At 39.9% G+C, this 21560-nt stretch overlaps 1 protein-coding gene and 1 long non-coding RNA gene across 2 annotated transcripts; both read left to right on the top strand.

The window, feature by feature from the left end:
• The first annotated feature begins 985 nt into the window (after positions 1-985).
• On the top strand, positions 986-14711 carry fshr (follicle stimulating hormone receptor). The gene is made up of 14 exons (XM_034107962.2): positions 986-1408; positions 5578-5649; positions 6235-6309; positions 6431-6505; positions 6589-6663; positions 8403-8477; positions 8816-8896; positions 10740-10808; positions 10900-10974; positions 11443-11628; positions 12315-12526; positions 12861-13042; positions 13129-13320; positions 14137-14711. Exons 1-14 carry the CDS (start codon positions 1278-1280, stop codon positions 14584-14586), a joined length of 1950 nt encoding a protein of 649 aa, XP_033963853.1. The 5' UTR covers positions 986-1277; the 3' UTR covers positions 14587-14711.
• Positions 14712-19735: 5024 nt separating this feature from the next.
• LOC139435792 (uncharacterized) lies at positions 19736-20966 on the top strand. Its single transcript, XR_011644988.1, has 2 exons — positions 19736-20749; positions 20833-20966. It is a non-coding gene; the product is annotated as an uncharacterized lncRNA (long non-coding RNA).
• The last annotated feature ends 594 nt before the right edge of the window (positions 20967-21560 follow it).

Raw genomic sequence — 21560 nt, 5'->3', positions numbered from 1 at the left:
CTTCACTTCCACTCCTTTTTGCAGCTGCATATGCAAGACCCTGTCTATCTTCCTGTCTTTTCTCTCTTTTCTGTTTCTTTCTTGCCTTGTGTATAAGCCAAACTGTGGGAGAATGTATGAATGTGTGGTCATGTCAGGAGCTCAAGGCTGTATTTTTCTTTCTGCTTTGGAATAAATAATAAAGGGCTCTGTTCATCCACATGCAGTTCCCACAGTTCGAGAAACACAACTATGTATCAATACAAAAGAATATGTGTGGGAAACTGAAGATGCATCAAATAGAACATTTTAAAAGCCTTAACATGATTTGATTGTAACGTGTGTGTGTGTGTGTGTGTGTGTGTGTGTGTGTGTGTGTGTGTGTGTGTGTGTGTGTGTGTGTGTGTGTGTGTGTGTGTGTGTGTGTGTGTGTGTGTGTGTGTGTGTGTGTGTGTGTGTGTGTGTGTGTGTGTGTGTGTGTGTGTGTGTGTGTGTGTGTGTGTGTGTGTGTGTGTGTGTTTGTGTGTGTGTGTTTGTGTTTGTGAAAGAGAGTGTCCTTGCAGGCTGTCAGTCCTGCTGACGTGTGGTGACTGCAGTTAGAGAGGAATATTATGTCCATCGCTATCACAGCTAGGTGTACTCCTCTTTCAACACAAATATGAGACAGGAGACAAAACAGATTCACGCCTGTTCCCTAAAATTATCCTGTTTGTGTTAGTTTAATCACATAACTTGGAATTTGAAAAACAACGGGCCAAATATAACTCCCTTTTGTCGGTATTTTTGTTGTTTGTTCTATGTATCTTTGATACGATTTCCAAGAAACGTCAATGTAACTCCATCAATATATAAACATACACAGATAAAGATAATATAAATTATAATGGGACAAAAAACTATTTTTTAAAACATTATTCCACCACACACACACACACACACACAGACACACACACACACACACACCACAGCAGAGACCTCCTACATCCTCAAACACCAAAAGCTTTTCACATGCCCCCATTATTCACCAGTGCATGGGAGAAACCCCCAAATCACCTCACACTTCTTCTCTTTCTTCGACCTAGCGGGGACCCAGAGTTGGAGACTGATAAACGGGCAAAACTATTTATATCAAATGTGGAGTGTCAGCTTTGGTTGACAGCCTGCATGTATGAGAAACACCACGTGGGAGACAGAGAGACCGGAAAACAAAAAAAACAAATATCAATCAGAAGAAGCAAAGGAAGAAAAACAAGGAGATTTAAAGAGTACACACCTAAAAAAAACAACATCCTGCAAAGATGATGGTGGTGATTCTGATCATGTTCATGATTGCGATGATGAAGACAGCGTCACCTTGCCGGAGAATTGAACAAGATCTTTCTGGGGTCTTAGAGATTCCATCAAATGTCTCGAGCAGCACCAGTTGCCTGTGAGTACAAACATTATGTACACGTTTAATGAACACTAAAATGTGCTGTCTAAACCACTTTAGATATTCCAATTTGCTTGCTACACAATAATTTAACATCTGAGAGGAATACTTTGGATTTTCCTTCAATAACGGCAATGCCTCTTAGCTCTTTATACATTTCTCTGCTTGTTGGCAAATGTACAGAAAAACAAAGGATATGCAGATATGGAGCCTCGTGTAAAATAGTTCTTCTTCAACTTATCCCTATTGTAGATGGTTTTCGTGAACATGTATATTTGTGCGCTTTTCTTTTTTGCATTTATTTTTGGAGTTATGAGACTTAGATTTAAAAAAGAAGGACCAGAAACTAATCAGCTAAAAACCAATATATCCTGAATTTGAATCCACTTTACTTACTTTTAAGCTCTGGATAACATGTCATCATACATTTCCTATAATGCCAACCAACTCAAAAGCTCAATTAAAATGTCTTGTACATTTTTGTTTTTTCGCTATAAATCTGTAGTCTCTAGCCATTATCAGGTCATTTGAGGTTATTGTATCAAACTTTAGAAAGCTCAGACTTGATCAAAGCGTTTTTTCTGAGTCCTCTTTATGATTTTCATGTATTAATGTGTAATGTAGTTGAGTAAAGTGTCCCTTCACTCAACCCCGACAGCCGACATATGTCAATATTACAAGGAACCCAACCCAAAATAGTATTTCTCACCATGTTACACCAATCCAGATTCAGGGAGCATGCCTTTGTCCAATATCCCATCCCGTGAGCATGCATAATCATTTAGACTTTCCTCTCTAATCCTCCATCAGTCCTCATGGCTGAATTCTGCCCTGAAATGCTGTCTTTATTAAATATTTGCTTAATGAAATGTATGCAGAGTGTGTCTGCTCGCCTCCAGCAACTCAAAGCTTTCTAATGTGTCCACAGGTTAAAGATGGCCAGTGGAGTTCTTATGTAAACAAACTAAAGTTACACTTACTGTCAATGTTTCTCACAAAAACACACTGTGTGTATCCCTGAAGCATAATCAATATGTTGAATGCACTTTGTTCTTCCTTGTAGAAATGGTGTACAGATTACGTTCATGTTTACTGGCTTGCAATCGTGTTCTTCACAATTCTTTGCATATTACCCCTACCAAGGGCTGTCAGCAGAACAGCGTTATTCTAAGACGCTTCTCAATACTCAAATTTCCCCTGCTCGACTCCTCGACTCCTCGGTCCTCCGGTAGTGACCCGGAAATGAATTTCAGCGCGCCATTTTGAAGGACATCTCATTTCTCTAAATGCACACCGAGGACCGAGCATCGAGCGTCGAGGAGGCTCTCTGGAGGAGCTATAACCGAGGATACACTGATGGTTCCTCTACGGCTCCTCCGCGGATGCATTTCCGGGAACGGTGGAGGCGTGACGCACGGCCGGACTTATCTCAGCCAATGACAGCTCTGCATGCATCCCCTGGATATTATTTTAGAAACTGCTTTCATCGCGTCGCGATGTTTACAGTGAGAACAGCTGTGAGGTCCTGCAGAAAGTAGAGCAGTGTGTATAATATATATCACTCAGTATAACAGGCCTACTCTCTTTATTTGCTTTAGTTTAGTAGATATCTACAAACAAAGAGTCGATATTTTTCTAAGACCATTTAGTGCTTCACATAATAAAATACACAACGACTGTAGCCTGATTATGCTTTAGGAGCTGTAGGTGTGTGTGGTACATAAAGTGTGTGTGTGTGTGTGTGTGTGTGTGTGTGTGTGTGTGTGTGTGTGTGTGTGTGTGTGTGTGTGTGTGTGTGTGTGTGTGTGTGTGTGTGTGTGTGTGTGTGTGTGTGTGTGTGTGTGTGTGTGTGTGTGTGTGTGTGTGTGTGTGTGTGTGTGTGTGTGTGTGTGTGTGTGTGTGTGTGTGTGTGTGTGTGTGTGTGTGTATGTGTGTGTGTGTGTGTGTGTGTGTGTGTGTGTGTGTGTGTGTGTGTGTGTGTGTGTGTGTGTGTGTGTGTGTGTGTGTGGTACAGTGTGTAGGTGTGTGTTGTACAGTGCGTAGATGCGGCGGACAGACGGGTCTCAGTTGGTTTGGTGTCCTCTGCTTACTTTTAATACTTGCAAATACAACTTTTGGCCCGTAATTTCAATTCCCCATTTCAGCGACCAGAGAGAGGGGGGGGATATATCCAGTCTCTGATTGTGTTACGTTATTATGAGAGTGCTCTCATACTTTAAATTGTATATATTTATATAAATATATTTGTGTGTGTGTCCGCATCTGTAGCCTGTTATTGTCTCATTATACCGCACTCTCAATGAATTAAAAGTAAATATGTGGGGGAACATTGTTCAGCTGATCTAACAGAGATTATAAAATACAGTGCTATGACAAAACACTCGACAGCTGATGCAGCTGTTGCCACGTAATAATGAACAGACGTCTCTTTAAAATGACCTCTCAGAGGAGAGGAGTTCTCATTTCTTTAAACGTCTGCTGCTTCCCCTCCTCTCTCCTCGGTTCCCCTCCTCGGTCCTCCGCTCGCATCTCCTGTGGGCGGGACTAAGTCTCGAGGAGGGGAGTCGAGGAGGGGAAATTTAAGAATTGAGAAGCCTCTCTAGTGTTTTGTCTGCACCCCAGCCCACAATCAGTAGTTATGGGCTCAGTGCTAAAAGTTGACATAATAGCTAAGCATAATAGCAGTATTGCTGGAAAGACCATATCTACAGTTTATAATAAACCTGCAAGTGATCAGGAAAATATTTGAAAACATTGTTGAACATCTTAATATTACTTGCGATAAATAAACCAATGCCTGCCTGCTGCTTTCAGGGCACCGATTAAACATAGGAAAATCCCTGTTTCTTTTTTTTATTTAAATAAAGTGAAATATTTCCAACATTCTTTTATTGCACATATTGAACTGAACACAAAATGCATCCTAACGAACAATGATTTCCATTTTAAAGGTCACTTATTATGCAAAATCCACTTTTTCACGAGTGGATTTACTTTTATACATAAACATATCATCACCTTATCATCTGAATCTCCTCCTAGAGTTGAAGACATTGTGTTATTTTTAACCAAATATCTCTCAGAGGGGCGTTGGGAGTGGCTTCTTATTTTCATCTAAAGTAACAGACAGAGAATCAGCACTTTTGAAACAGGGCTGAAACAGAGGGGATTATGGGATGCTACAATGCACAATTTGTTTTATTTCGAGCCAAACACTTCAGATATATGTTTTGTATATATCTGAGACCTATAATATATTGATGAAAAACAGGACATTTAAAGTGCAGTTTCCTTCTGATACTCTCTTTCAACCAACCCAAATTATCCCTGCGTGCAATATCGCAGCCTTTAGCGGTATTATGTCAAAAATTGCGATAACAATTAAAAGATGTAATGTAAGTGTGCGGGCCTATGTCATATTATATGTGTGTGAGGACAGATTTTGAGAATAGTGTTACTGGGCGTATGGTGTAGGAACTGGGGAAGGGCCCTGATTTGACGTAATGACGTGTGTGCCAGCTAATACTGCAAGTGATTTATGTGTTGTTTGACACATTGACACATAACTGGATGATACAGGGTGTGAACTATGAACTTTTATGTTGGCCTTTAAAAGGTTTGCAAGGAATCTCAAGGCCAGAAGGAGGAGGGGATGGGACAATGGTTGAGAGGGTCAGCCTAAGAGTTAGGGTTTCCTAAAGCACAAGCATCCACTTAAACATACACAAGAGCAACGCACAGATTTACATATTCTTACCCTACAATACAGCTGACACACTAACTAACTTTGTGGCAGAAAGAAGAAGCGTTCATTCCCAAGAGACGTTCTGTGAACTCCCAGGAGGCGATGTGTGTGTGCTCATCCGTTCTGCTCTGCTTGAAGGTCAAGGCTCAGGAACACTGAGATATTTACAAGAATGCGGCAATGGACGGCCATTTCAACGAGGATCCAAAACCACCAGAAGCAACATAAGCTTGGGATGTTTGATAGATATTCTGTAAACAAAACAGTTTACTTATTGTGTGAAATAACAATTCCTAATATTATTGAGTAACATGCGCAAATGTGGAAATGTCCACCAATGACTTTTTAAGGATTTCTCCTCTGTGATTATGTTCCAGTGATCTTTGCTGAGAGGTGATGTGAATGGTCTTTGTATCAACAGGTCTATCATGCGTAAGCAGATCACAGCGATCCCCGGGAGGGCCTTCAGCCGCCTGCAGAACCTCACGAGGCTGTGAGTGTCTGCTGTTCATGTTTATTCTTTGACTTGGAACATAATGAACGGGAAGTCAAAACACGGAGGAGAAGTGGTCGGGCCTCAAATTCTTGGTATATAGATTGAGATTACAAATACAGCCTTGTGTTTGGATTCATTTGGTGGTGACTCTACCTTAGGTGTCATCACATCTAAACTAATGGAAAAAAGAAAGGCCAAAAAAATCTATTTGTCCTGCAAACCTTAGTCTTGTATTGTGTGTTCATGTGGATAATAGCGAACACAAAATGTATGGTACATACTGTAAAGCCGAATGATTGCCATCATTGCCATGATAATACTATATATATATATTATATTATATATATATATATAGTATTTACATGAGATTTAATTAATCAAATCACTAAAACTATGGAAAACAGGAACCAGAAGTACTGCAATTCTAATTGCGCCTTTAACTTCATTAGGTTTTTTTACAATGTGTAATGTAATTATTTGAAATAGCAAACATGCAACAACAGGGATGTTAAATTAGTCTTTATAACAAAAACTCTCTACAAAATGTAATTTCTAATCTCTGTTTCTCACCACAAACATAAGTGTAATATCAAGGAACGACATGCTGGAGAATATCAACGCGTTTGCCTTCACCAGACTCCCCCTGCTAACTGAAATGTGAGCATACCGGTTTTTTTACACTACCTGTGACGCATTTTATACAACATTCTCGTGTGTTGAGTCTCTGTTATGGAACAAAAAGAGCTGCACACTCAGCTCATTCTTCTGTTCTCCTCAGCTACATCTCTGACAACGGTGCTTTGAGGAGTATAAAGGCTTCTGCTTTTTCTGACCTCCCTAAACTCCAAACGATGTAAGTATAACACGATAATGGCAGCTGTGAAACCATGTCATAGCAGTCGGTTATATTAATGGGTACATATGCATTCCTTTCAGAAGCATAATTAATGCAATACACCTGATCCACATCCATTCAGATGCATTCAAGAACATCACGAGACTAAAGCATTTGTAAGTAATGTGGCGAAGCCTGCGAGCTAGTTCAGACAGTCAACTCGAGCACCAATCATACATTAACATGTAACGCACCTCGTCCCTCTAACAACCAACCAAACACATTCTCCTAAACATGCCGCTCTATTTAAGCTGCCAGGTCTTCCTGCCTCTGCCTCGCTATGCCACTGCTGTGTTCACTTACTATTGCTACGTTCATGTTCCTGCTGCTGTGTTTCATGTTGCTGCTGCTCGCCTGCCCCACCACCACCCCAGCTTCCACCCCAGCTTCCACCTGTAGGCTCGGGGGATAGTTATCTAATCATCACTCAATGTTCTTTGTAAATCTGTGGAGTGATGAGGCCCGAGCCTAGACGCCAAACTCAAGCTATATGCTGCTTCTAATAAACATATTAAGAAACACGTGAGTTGTCTGACTAAACTCAGTGATAGTGTAATTCTTCCTTCTTCAGTGTGTGTTTTTCAAGCTGATTGTGAGTCCAAATTGGGTCATGGCAGACAGGCCTACTTTAAGGGCTCCCTCACGACCAGTGGAAAATAGATCAAGTGTCACACACTGTTCATTTCAGCAATGTAAAATATGCATTTATTGTTTACATCTTTTCAAATAACTTAAAGTAATTGTTATAATTCATTGCCAAAATTCCTCCCTTTGAAAAAACTTTTCTTAAATGTGGTATTATTATTTAAATGTGTTAAATGAAAGGCTGAAGTCAACTGAGTTGTGATAAGTAGTTAAGTAAAAGTAGAAGTACCAGAGTGTTACAAGTAAAAGTTGTGCATTCAAAATGTTACTCAAGTAAAAGTACAAAAGTATTAGCAAAACATACTTAAAGTACCAAAAGTATTGGCCCATTTTTAGAATAATATATATGATATGTTTTGATTATAATGATTGATCATTAAAGTGTTATTAAAGCTGGTAAAGGTGCAGCCAGTTTTAATGACTTTGCAGGGTAGCTTGTGAATTTACTCCAGGTGGAACTAAAGTCTTACTTAAATGTTGATTATATTTCACATCATTCATCTAAATCTGAAAAGTAAATACATGTAGTGTAGTAAAAGTACAAGATTTACCTCTAAATTGTAGTGGAGTAGAAGTACAATGTAGCAAAAAATGGAAATACTCAAGTACAAGTACCTCAAAAGTGTACTTAAGTACAGTAATTGAGAAAATGTATTTAGTTACTTTACACCACTGGAAGTCAGTGTCCTTGGAAAGTTTTGTTCTATAAAAACCTAAATTGAATCCATTGGATGTAGCAAAGAAATGGCAAAAAAGTCCATTTGATTTATTTTGAGGGTCGTTTGGATTTAATAGAGATGGTATATGCACCTAGCACTGATCAAATTATATGAAAAAATCAATCAACTGTGAGGTGTCTCCATATTATGGTTCGATATTTAAAATATTGCTTTTAAAAAATGTGTTGTCCTTGTTTGTTTGTCTTTCTAAATTAAAAACCTTTTTGTCCCAGTTTTAAATGAGTGCTGAACGTTTAACTTGTTATGTGTGTTTTTTGGAACAGGGAGCGCTTTATTTATCCCTCTGCCACATGAGCTTCTCTCTGAATATCTTGCAATCTCTTCACTTAATCATTTGTGTCCCTGTTAATACAATGAATGCAACATTGTCTGATTTTATCACGATGACTCACCACACAGAATATGTGTTGTTCAGAGTCTGCAGTCAGTGTGACTGTAGTAACATTTGGTGGTTAATCTGCACCTCATAGGGAAATCTCCAACACCGGGCTGAAAAGATTTCCAAACTTCACCAAGATCCACTCCACGGCCGAAAGCTTTCAGTTGTACGTATCTAAACACAAATTCCCACACACTATTATTCCCACTTGCATTTGAACATGTATGCTATTGTTTGCACACAGAGTTAAATATGCCCAGAAGAAATCACACCATTGAACAAAACCTACGCACTGAGTAGTCCCTACAGAACGGAGTATCAAGAAAACAAACCATCTGTCCCTTATCCCCGGCATTTATAAATTCTTCTTCAAACCATCTGACATCCATCAGCTTCAAAGTGGATTTAAAGAAGATTGCAGCATGTATTACTGATATTTCTTGTACTCATATCTGCTGTTTTTCATCATATTTGAATTAATGTTTTTATCGTTGTGCTGCTTAGTGAAATGAAAGATAACATCGACATAAGGAGAGTCCCCAGCAATGCCTTCAGAGGCCTCTGCACTCAACACATCAGCAAGATGTAAGACATTCATTACTTTTTTAGAAACACGTGTGCCACCCTCACACAGCTCTGAGTGGGCATTACATGCGCAATGATGAATGTTCCCTGAAACACTCTCTGCCCTCTTCACTAAGTCCTGCATGTGTTTCTACAACTTGTCTTCTTCTCAGCAGTTTTAACACTCGTGCTGCCTCTTTGTTTTTATTCCATTGAGTATCTCCATATGTATGCTACCTTACGTCTCTTTCTCTCTACTATACTATATGTGTAAGTTAAGTGGTGTATTGCTTATGTACATTTTTCCAACAGTTTATTAGATGCTTAACAAATCATTATTTAAATACAAACCCTCTCATCAGTAAATAAAATACTGTATATTGAACTACCTTACATATTGTAAAAAAGTAACTCCCTCTCAACCAGTTGCAACAATAAAATGCTTATAATTAATAATATCATATTATAATACATAGAATGTGTAAGGGAAACTTCTGCAGCAATGGAGAGTCAGGACTCAGAGAGACACGAGGAGAGTTGGAGCTTTGATGTCAAACAATGATGTTTATTACAAGTCAACGGCCGGAGAATTCATATCACAAGTCACAGCAGCAAAAGGTTCTGACTGCACGGGTGGGTTGCCATGTCAAATCTGACCAGCGTATCTCTCGATAGACCTTTTAACTAGTTTACAGAGAGTTAATGAGCATATTGGGGCCTGGAGACACTGAATCACTTATCTGACTCTTAGGCTCTGTGACCGAAAGTTGACCGGTCATAAAACTGAGACTAAGTGCTGGAGCACATTCCTTAAAGCTGGCGTCACAGATCAGGGTTAGTCGTAAACGTCAACAGGCAATAAGGTTAAATATCTAAAGTAAAGACAGAAATATTCTTTGACAGAATGTACCAAAACACATGTTCCTTCAGATAACAATTGACTTTACTTTTAATCTTTAGTACTTTAACTTGTACTAGACACATTTCTTTCAAAAGTTGGACACTTAAAAACTGTATATATAGAAATATACTATACACTCAAGAAATTGAAACGTTGAATTTAATTAAATGTATTATGTCAACAGATTCCACATAATTGTATGAGGTTAGTTGAAAGCAATAATATTAAGTTTAAAATATTAGGTTCAACTTAATATTATTGCTTTCAGTAAACCTAATTAGTGTGAATGCTATTTATAGCATTCCACTATAGTTCTTCGAATCTTCAAATCAACCAATACTTTGGCTCTCAATAACTTCAGCACACTTTCAGCTACAGAAACCATTCAAATATCAAACTATTCAGCCTTTTCAGCAATCGATGGGAAACTTTCATCTTTTTTCTTTCAATACTTTTTGGAATATTCAGCTTTTTAAACTCTTTTTTTAACATGGAAGTCAATGGGAGGAACCTTCAAATCCTCTTTTACCTACACCTTGCGCCAATTGCTTCTCCTTCCACATACTTTCAGCTAGAGACTTCATTCCAACTTTAAAATGATCACATTCGCAAGGATTTTCTGCAGGAAATGCATTTTCTAGTTCAATGATGCACCTCTGCAAGAACATTGTCATTTAAAAAAATTCTTGCTTATAATGGAGTATTTATAAATTGTGGCAATACCGCTTTCATTTAAGTAGAATCTAAATATACTGTATAGTCTAACAAATGTTTTTTGCCAACAGCGTCTGAGGAAGTCTTACATAATAGTTAATACTTTCAATTTCGTGTTTTTGTGAAATCATACTGACAAAGGAACTGCAGACACTAAAATTAGCTTGTATTATTCAGTAGAGTTTATTGTTAGGAATTGTTTGTGTTGGAGCCACATAACTGTTTTTTGGCTTCCCTTTCTAATGACAGAATGCTCTGCAGAAATGGCATCAAGAAGGTGGCAAGTGACGCCTTCAACGACACAAAGATTGGCAGTTTGTGAGTCACAGCACACACGATACAAACAGAAGATTTACTCAAAAAGAAAAGAAAAAAATCATCTTACATATTTGATTTTTTTCTCTCTTAGGTCCCTAAAAGGAAACAAACAGCTTACTCACATCAATCGCAACGCCTTTGTAGGTTCCAGTGAGTTGGAAATACTGTAAGCATGACATCAGCAGTCACTCATGATTCTCGCTGCTCATCATCACTTATAAAAACTAGGAGAAAACGACAAACACAATGTGGCTCAGAAACACCTTATATACATGCCAGATTCAAGATAAAAATAAATCAAGTGCTTTTAATCTGGTTTGGAGAGAGATTTCTTTCACCTGTTTGTACTCCAATCAAAGAGACACCTATTGAAGTAGCAATCAGAAGAAAAGACTGTTGTAGTTTAGACTTTCATTGCTATGGTGTGTTTTTAATACACATTCCATCAATCATTTGGAAATCAGTCAGAGTCATGAATTTTCTACCAATAATATAATTACATTTTGTTACTGGAGTTTCTATTCCCTTAAAAAGGTGAATTTAAGCTTTGATTAACTTAAAAAGACATATGTGACATTGAATTATGAAATGATGAGTGTTAGATAGCAATTTGTTTGTGTTTGTTTGTGTGTAGGGATATTTCCAACACAGCCCTCAAATCCCTGCCACACTGCAACCTCAGTGGACTTCTGGTGCTGATCGCAGAGTCCGCACATAATCTGAAAAAGCTTCCTGATGTTAAACTTTTCACCAAACTCCAACGCGCCAACCTGACGTACCCGTCTCACTGCTGTCCCTTCAAAAAGATTTACAGAAATGGGTATGCATGCATTATCATCCCAAAAGGTTTATGAACAGGAAATTAAAGGAGTATTAGATCAACAAAATATGCTGATTTCTTGCAGAGAGATTGAATGAGAAGATCAATGGCACTCTTATGTTTTAATTTCTCTGTGTGAAACAATTATTTTAAAAACAAATGTACAACTTTATGGGCTTTTATCAAGATATTTGTTTTAGAATTCTCTCCAAAAATATATATTCTTTTCCTAAAATGTGTTTATTATTGCAAAAATGTATGCCCAGATATCACATTTATTTTCGATTAGGCTAACATATCAGCCATTTTAAATAATGTCTATTAAATAATATTTTATAGGTTTTACTGTTGGGGAAACATACAAACATATATACCCATTTATTAGGTCAAATTAATGCAACATTTTAGTCAATTTGATCACATTTTTTGTGAGGGTGTACAACGCATAATATTTAAATGTAAATGACTAACAGGAATATATTTTACATATTTAAGCAATGTTTTGTTTGTGATATCAGTGTCTTCTCCATTGTTTGATCATTACAATTAACTAATACTATAGAACTGCCCACAGAGCCTTGATCTTGAAGTCTTGTTGACATAAAATCTGAAAAATATGTAAAGTAAAGAGGATAATGTATTTATGGTAAAAACAAAGTAGAACTCTTTGTGTCATTTTGTGCTAGATCGGGGAATGAGAAGCCGTGCCCCAATGCAAACATTTATAAATTGCTAAACTTAAGCTGCCCCAACTTCACCCTCGTCACCTGCACCCCAATCAAAGATGCCTTTAACCCCTGTGAGGACATCATGGCTGCTGTCCCCCTGCGGGCCCTCATGTGGATCATCTCTGTGCTTGCGCTGGTGGGGAATGCAGCCGTTCTTCTGGTTTTGTTAGGTATGAAATACCAATATATAACAATCAATAGTAATTGTGTTTCTTACTACCTTCCCTTAATCTGTCCTACTTTCTCTCAGTGTTTGTTTATTCATTTCCTTCCCTTTTTTACTCTCTGCTTTCCTTCCTTGTGCTCTTTCTTCATTTTTACCTGCCTTTCCTAATTTCCTTCTTAAAGTTCCTTGCTTTTGTCCTTTGCTTATAGGCGATATCAGTTTCTTCTTCTCTTTCTCACGACAAAATATCGACTTGATGAGGTTTTACAGAATTGGTTCACGAAGAACAGTTTGATGACAAAGATTTTGTCTTTTTTCTCTTCCTCATGTGTTGTCAGGCAGCCGCTCCAAACTGACCGTTCCTCGTTTCCTCATGTGCCATTTGGCTTTCTCTGACCTCTGCATGGGCATCTACTTGATCATCATAGCAACGGTAGACATGCTGACTCGTGGCTTGTACTACAACTGGGCCATAGACTGGCAGACGGGCCTGGGCTGCAGCGTTGCGGGCTTCTTCACGGTGTGTTTGGAGTTCTGTGCAGGCAGATCCTAGCACTACATAAATAACAACACTCATAAATGTCTGCCTGTTTGTTTCCATGACAGGTGTTTGCCAGTGAGCTGTCAGTGTTCACTTTAACAGCGATCACTCTGGAGCGCTGGCACACGATCACACACGCTCTGCGGCTGGACCGTAAACTTCGCCTGAGACACGCATGCGTCGTCATGACAGCAGGCTGGATCTTCTCCTCCATCGCTGCTCTGCTGCCCACAGTCGGGGTCAGCAGCTACGGCAAGGTGAGCGCTCTGTGAAGGCCGCACACTCTCCATACTCCCTGTGAAAAATATTACTATATGTTCCTTCAGAATTTGCTCCAGTCCATATGGTTAGGAATGCAAAATGGTCAGTCAAGTCTTTTTCTACAAATGGACATACTGATTTATATGCATTAAAACATGCTTCAAACCATGCAAAAACAACTCATTAAATGCAATATTGTTTATGTTTGAGATGACATTCTAGATACAGGGCAGTTATTTGTATTAGTTTTTAAGCCAATTATTTCTCAATTTATTGTTTGATCCATAAAACATAATAACAAAGTGAAAACTGTCACCCTTCTAGAGCCCATGGTAACATAATTAAATGTTTTATTGTGGCTGATCAACATCACAGGTATTCAAGTCTTTAAAACATTAAAGAACCTGAAGATCATCAAATGTTTTTTTTACAATTAATTGATTAACAAAATGATTGCAGATACATTCTGTCGATCAACATATTCATTATTAAACTTAATCATTTCCAATATTAAACCTATGTTTTTAAAGAAAGTTACAAGCTGTACAAATTCAGTTATATAAAAATGACTTCAAGGTGTTATGTTCTTTATTTGAATGACCTTAAGATGGTGATGTAGTTTCTTTGTTCATCTGAATATAAAAATATTTCCATAAAGAGTAGATGTCTGTTTAATGCTTTCTTGGCCACAAACCTTTTGAGAGACTTTAAAGCTTTCTTTGTTTAGCATATTAATTCCAGTTTATATCATGATAATTCAGTACATGCAGTATATGTTGATGTTCACCTGTCTGTATGTGTGTGTGTTACAGGTGAGTATCTGCCTGCCCATGGATGTGGAGTCTCCGATGGCTCAGGTCTACGTGGTGTCTCTCCTCCTCTTCAACATCCTGGCTTTCTTCTGTGTGTGTGGCTGTTACCTCAGCATCTACCTGACCGTCCGGAACCCTTCGTCTGTGCACGCCCACGCCGACACTCGCGTGGCCAAACGCATGGCCGTGCTCATCTTCACAGACTTTGTCTGCATGGCTCCCATCTCCGTCTTTGCTGTGTCAGCCGCCCTCAAGCTCCCTCTCATCACCGTGTCAGATGCCAAACTGTTGCTGGTCCTCTTCTACCCCATCAACTCCTGCTCCAACCCCTTTCTTTATGCCTTCTTCACTCACACCTTCAGGCGGGATTTCTTTCTTCTCACGGCTCGCTTTGGCCTGTTTAAAACTCGGGCGCAGATTTACCGGACGGAGAGCTCCTCCTGTCAGTAGCCAGGATGTAAGAGCAGCCATGTTGTGCTGTACTCCATAGACCAGGCCAGGGATCACCAACTACATTTGTCTAAGGGCCAAAATGTATCCAATAGACACTATCGCGGGCCAGCGATTTTTATATAGCCCAGAATTGTTGAAGTTGGGGGGGGGGGGGGGGGTGGAGCACACACGCTTAGCAGACTCTTCACGCTAACGAAGGATAACTTCTAGGCAGGGTTGGGACGGTTACTTTGTAAATGTAATCAGTTACTGAATACTGAATACATGCTCTGAATATAATCAGAATACAGTTACAGTTACGTATTCAGATTACTTTTGGAATACTTTCTTTTTCCATAACATATGGGTATGTTTTGGTGCACAGGAGACACTTATTTTACTGTTTTAATGGCTTATCAAGAACTCAAACACAACATCTTCGTGTCATTCTGGACAGCTCCCTCTCATCTGCACCCCACATAAAAAACATCACCCGGACTGCATTCTTTGTACTGTCTTAAAACCTTTCCTTGGAATATGTTATGAATTGTAAGGTGTCCTTGGGTGCTTTGAAAGGCGCCCCTAAATAGAATGAATTATCATTATTATTTATTATCTGAAACGATATAATAACTTTTAAAACTTTTTCCAGTCACTTGCCCCATGCATTCAGCAGCAGCAGGCCATTCACTTTGATTTGATCCCGTTATGAAATGTCATCATTTTGACAATAAATAAATGCCACATAAACGTTATCTTGCACATTTTATCTAACCATCTCCGTTTTCAGTAGCGTGGCGTGGGGAAAAAATTAGGGGAAGCCAATAATACGTCCTTTCTTTTGGGTCGGGGGTATGGTGGTCAATGTAATAACGTAACCAGATGAGTGATTACAGCACCAGGTATCATTTTACACACATTTGTATTTGTATTTGTGCCTGTTATCTAACCACGCACTCTCCAGCCGAAACTCTAATAAGCATTCATTCACAAACTAAATCAGGAGACCTTTAATCAGATTGTATTTGTTGTTGCTGCTGTAGCGGAAGTTTAGTACAATTATTTTTGATGAAATACTCCAGATCTCCACCCTCCATAATTGCACTAGGCTTGTTTGAGACAAGCGAGACCTGCGCAGTTGCGATCAACGTCTTGCTAGTGCGTTGCATGATGGTTAGTCATTTTGTGAGAGACAGCAAGCGCATTTCGTGGCATCTGCAGGCAGTGGCAAGTCCTTCCGGCATATGCCACAGAGGCCGCTACTCTGTGGTAGCTGTGGCAAGTACTTCCGGCATATGCCACAGATGCCACAACTTGCCGAGGCATCTGCCGCTGCTCAACGGGAGTTGCTACAAGATGCCAGAGTAAGAGAAGGTTTACTGTAGCTGCCACTCGCCTTCCGTGGCAAATGCAGCTATTTAAACCCGTATTTATCGTGTAAAATCGAACTGATCTGTACACAGGACTGATGTGCGATCTCTATTTTTCAAATAGATTATACATTATCATTTCCATTCAATTTTACTTGGAGCATGGTTTGCTAAAATAAACAAACGTGCTATATTTATGATGAAATATTGGCGAGTGAGGGTTGCAACGCCCTTGGCAATTGTCGCTTCTTGAGGGGAGTTTCCACTGCTTGCTACGATAAACCAGGTGTAAGACTAGTAAAGACAAATAATTAACAAATACATATCTGTATTGACACAGCAACGTGTACACTGGTGTTATTAGACTTGGCTACAGACTTAGGGCAGCTGTAACTGATTGCAGTTGCCACTGCTCGTGAGATGCTAAGTTTACTTTATAAATTAGGCAAAGGACTTATATTTGCCCCATACCTTCAGCAGCAGCAGGCCATTCACTTTGATTTGATCCAGTTATGAAATGTCATCATTTCGACAATAAAGAAATGCTACATAAACGTTATCTTGCACGTTTTATCGAACCATCTCCGTTTCTAACTTTCAATATATTTAAAAAGAGATCTCTCTCTCATCTGCGTGCGGGGGTGGGGCCTCACAGACATGCTGCTGCGCTGTGCACACAGTTCTGCCGGTAATGAATATTAGGATGCATTTTGTGAGGAAACTTTTCCACCAATAATTTCAATAAGTATTCCAAAATGTATTCACTTCAGGTTTACGAAAGTAACTGTATTCAGATTAGTTGTTTATCAAATGTAACGCGAGCTAAATACAGTTAGGCTACTTGGTTTTTGTATTCTGATTACGTAACGCCGTTACATGTATTCCGTTACAACCCAACCCTGTGTACAGATCATCAGTCCTGTGTACAGATCAGTTCGATAAAGTCATGCCAAAACAGCGACATTTTATACGATAAATACGGGTTTAAATAGCAGCATTTGCCACGGAAGGCGAGTGGCAGCTACCGTAAACGTTCTCTTACTCTGGCATCTTGTGGCAACTCCCGTTGAGCAGCGGCAGATGCCTCGGCAAATTGTGGCATCTGTGGCATATGCCGGAAGTACTTGCCACAGCTACCACAGAGTAGCGGCCTCTGTGGCATATGCCGGAAGGACTTGCCACTGCCTGCAGATGCCACGAAATGAGCCAGGCCCTACTGCATTTTGTCCGACTTGCTCTGGAGGCTCGCCTACATGAGACGTTGAAATCTCGCAGGACATAGACGCCCGCAGACTTGAGACCGAGTCGCGGCGACAATATGGTCTAGCTGCGGCCGCGGCCAGTACACGGCGGTACACGATGGTACACGACACGCCCACCTGACACGACACTACGGTGGCTGAGAGGCACCACCGTTAAAAGCGAATTGACGAGATTTACATCATACAGCCCATGTAGTATAAACATTGATTTTAATTTCTTACAGTAGGAGAGGTTTTGGGGTTTAGGAGGGAGGAAGGAAGATTAGGATTAGGTAAAAAGGTAGGGAGTGGTTAGGGTTAGGATGGGGGGAAGGGAAGGGTTCGATTGAAGGGAGGGAAGAGAACTGCTACCCGGGAACGTTCATACTGGGTAGTTTATTTAGTTTAAAAAAAATTATCCAACGAGTGAGAGACCACAAAGGAAGTGTAGTACCGCCGTTTGGCCACAAGACTCCGGCGCACTCCTGGGGGCTTGGTTCAACCTCCACTGTCCGCGGCCGCAGCTAGACCCTTCTCAGCCACCGTAGTGTCGTGTCAGGTGGGCGTGTCGTGTACCATCGTGTACCGCCGTGTACTGGCCGCGTCCATGGATGTATAATAAGAACTGGATACAGCGTGGGAGGTGGGGCCTCATTCATTCCTATGAGAGTTGCTCATGAGCGCATGATGATAAAATGGCACAACTTTTGAGAGAGTGAAACGTCACAGATTACCCGGCATGCCTGAGAAGTACCCGTATGTGCGTTCATAGCGCATGCGCAACTTTAACCAACATGCTCGTTTACATCAAGCACGTCAATTTGCGTACACGTAACAGCACCGTGCGTTCATGACAGCATGGTAATAGGCTTGTTTGAGACAAGCAAGACCTGCGCAGACCTGCGCAGTTGCGATCAATGTCTTGCTAGTGCGTTGCATGATGGTTAGTCATTTTGTCCGACTTGCTCTGGAGGCTCGCCCACATGAGACTTTGAAATCTCGCGGGACAAAGACGCCCGCAGCCTTGAGAGCGAGGCGAGGCGAGTTGGCGCAGTTACTCTCCACGAGTTGCGGAAGCGAAATGCTTGATGGGAAACGGCTCGCTGGTATCTCGAGCTGAGCGCTCATTGGTGGTTTTTACCACGTGCTGCTGATGAAACTCTCCAATTGGCTGGCAAAAGTTTGTTGTTGTTTTGTGTCAGTTTTACGTCGCCACATCCATTCCCATTTTTCATCATTGTTCCACAATGTTTATCATCGTGAAATTAATATCTATATATGTTATACTATACTGCTTACCGTTTTCATACTTTATATATCTTAGCATATTCATACACACTGTTCATACTGCTCACAGGCTGATATCTAGTGTATTCATACCCCACTGTTTATTCATCATTCAATTCATTCTATATGTTATTCTGTAGATTGTGTACATTACTTTCCACTTCACTGCTTGTTGCACCTGGTGGTTAGAAGCTAAACTGCATTTCGTTGTCTCAGTACCTGTAATATGTGCAATAACAATAAAGTTTCTCTTCAAGTTAAACCAAATCATTAAAATAAAATCTATTGTAATGTAATGATTTGGTTTAACTTTATTTATTGAATACATCATTTAAAATCAAATTACATCCATGTTGTACACATCATAAAGCTTAAAGTGGCAGCTAAAGAATTAACACAGCAGCAGGTCTGTTCAATTCATGCTCATGAAGCTTCATGTGTGCGGATCTGAAGGGACTGATCATTTGTAGCCTGTCCACCTATCAGTTTTGCAAACATTAAGAGGGAGGAGAATTTCTAATTATGGAACCCAGTCACTGGTGTGGTTCATCATCATGACTGAATTAACAAACCTATATAAAGCAATGGAGATCACCTTCACTACAGTGGGTAAAATGGAATTTCCGCCATTGCAAACCCAGCCAGTCAAGCCGAGTCCGAGCTGTCCGACTTAAGACGAGCTTTTTGACACCTCCCCCGGCTGCGATCGGCTACTCTCGTCTACTTTCGAGGCGAGCCGCAATGTGTCTCAAACAAGCCTAATGGCTTGTTATTATGCAGTTAGCAGCTAGCGGCTAGCTAGTAATTATGCTAATGTACACATCAATTGTTATGTACTTCTATTATGCTGTAACAGGATCTAGTGATATCCAACAGAGCTTCATTTAGCATGAAAGAATTATTGCACTGTATATATATATATATATTAGGGCTGTCAAACGATTACACATTTTAATCAGATTAATCACAGCTTAAAAATTAATTAATCATGATTAATCACCATTCGAACTATGTCCAAAATATGCCATTTATTTATGTATATTGTTGTGGGAATGGAAAGATAAATGAAAGAAGGCGGATATATCCATTTAACATACAGTAGGCTATCTATGTTTATTATAACATTTGTCTGCGTGTCAAAATGAAAGACAACCCACACACCTATCAATCATCAAACCGTGGGGTCTTAATTCATTACGTGTTGATTTCTATCAACGGGGGAGTACTTCAGGAAAGTCGACAGAGGGGGGGGGGGCTAGTGGAGTACTTCGTGAGCACAGAGTGTGAACGTTATGATCAGCTGTTTTAGCGCAGTTCTCCCGTGAAGGGGGGAGTCTCCCTCCGCAACCGGTTGGCGTAGTTTTGGTACAGTTCCGTTGTACAGACCGACGTTAACAGCAGCCCTGTCTGTGCACACGGAGACCGACTCTGTCGTCCGGTGATCTAACCGCCTTCTGGAAAAGCTTCACAAGTACGTCGGTACGCAAATGCGCTTTGTGAGAGAAGGTCCTCGCTGCGCCGCTGTTCACTCCAATGGACCAGTTTTTTACAGCAATGGCGGATCGCGGAGCACTTCCGGGAAACTATTGAGAGGATCTGCGGCTAGCAGTGCAGTAGAGTTGTAGCATAATAGACCGTTCGTGATGGACTTTTAAAGGTAAGAAGACGTTTAAAGATTTATATTGCGGATATTATCAGAACATCTGAATCAAATTAACTACACATGTGTATTAAAGGATGTTAGTGGATTATCCCTTCAATCAGTATATTTGACGTTTACAGATAACAGATTAGGCTAGAATGCCGGATAACGTTAGCAACACACGTTAACCACGAACATCCTATTAATCCGTTCTCTTAATGTTATTTCCTCCAATGTTGTGGAATTAGAGAAAAGGGGCTTCTTAACGTGCTTTTATCCGGGGTGGAGGGAGTTACATATTAGTTAAATATAACATTGGGGCGTGTGATTGTAGTGGGTGGAGGTGGTGAAATGAGGATATCCATTTTGGAGTTCAAGCTAGTATAATATAGTTAACGTTACACAATAATAAGGAAGAGAGCTATTTTTGTGATACCTCGCTATCGATATGGATTTAGAGTGCATATTTGAGACTTCCAAACAGTAAACAAAAACGTAATTTATGGGTGAGTGTTTTTAGCAGAGTCATATTATGTCTTTGTGATTCTGTTGATTATTACCTGTCTGTATTAAGTTGCAGCTCAGCTGATGTTGGATTGGTGGCAAAGGGAGAGGGACTTAAGTGAGAGTGAAAACACAAGGTACGTTTTAAAATAGGTCGGCAATTTCCCATCCTCTAGGTTGCTAGATGTATCTAACCCTTTCTCCTGTCTCCCTCTTTCAGCACCAGAACCCCAGGGGGATTCAATGGAGCCTGAAGACCTGCATGAGACCCTCACCCTGCGCCTGAGTCTCAACTCCCAGAGCTTTGCAAGCCTCTCCCCGTTCCTTATTTTTATTAAACAGACGTTAAGCTTCCCAATGGTGTGGTCTTCGTTTTGTGAAAAATATGATTACCTCACATATGTTGTTGCAGTTGTTGTCTTTTGTGATAGTTAAATTGCTCCTGCTGACTTGAGCCAGCCATTCTTTCCTCCTCTCCGTGTCAGTGGGGAAACCTTACATTCATACTCCTTTCTCTGAGCGCTTGAAGCATCCCCAGGCAGCACAGCATTTATGTTCAGGTTCAAATTTGAGTCGGACTATTTAATGTTTTTTGAGCAGTGCCTTGATAAAGAAAACCTTAAGGTTCATGCCTGTTTTGAAGAGCGCGGTTGAATGTTTGCATCAGCAAAGCCTTTCACTGTTGTATAGATTTTTTTTTTGTATACTTGCTTTGGTTTTTATATTTACTGTATTTGCTTTTTCGGTTCTGTTATCTTAATGATTGTTCTGTTATATGATAAATGTTGTAAATAATAAATGCTTTTTCTATCATTCTATGAAATGCAGTGCAATGTATCATTTGAAATATATGGACTAGATATGAGTATGCACAGAACTGACTAAATGAATAATCAATTAAAAGAAATATTAAATAATATACTTAAATACACTAATATATCATTTAAA

This window comes from Pseudochaenichthys georgianus, chromosome 19 (genome assembly GCF_902827115.2).
Source record: "Pseudochaenichthys georgianus chromosome 19, fPseGeo1.2, whole genome shotgun sequence".
Lineage (NCBI taxonomy): Eukaryota > Metazoa > Chordata > Actinopteri > Perciformes > Channichthyidae > Pseudochaenichthys > Pseudochaenichthys georgianus.
The sequence above is the reverse complement of the archived record's forward strand: the minus strand, read 5'-3'. Positions and strand labels throughout refer to the sequence as shown.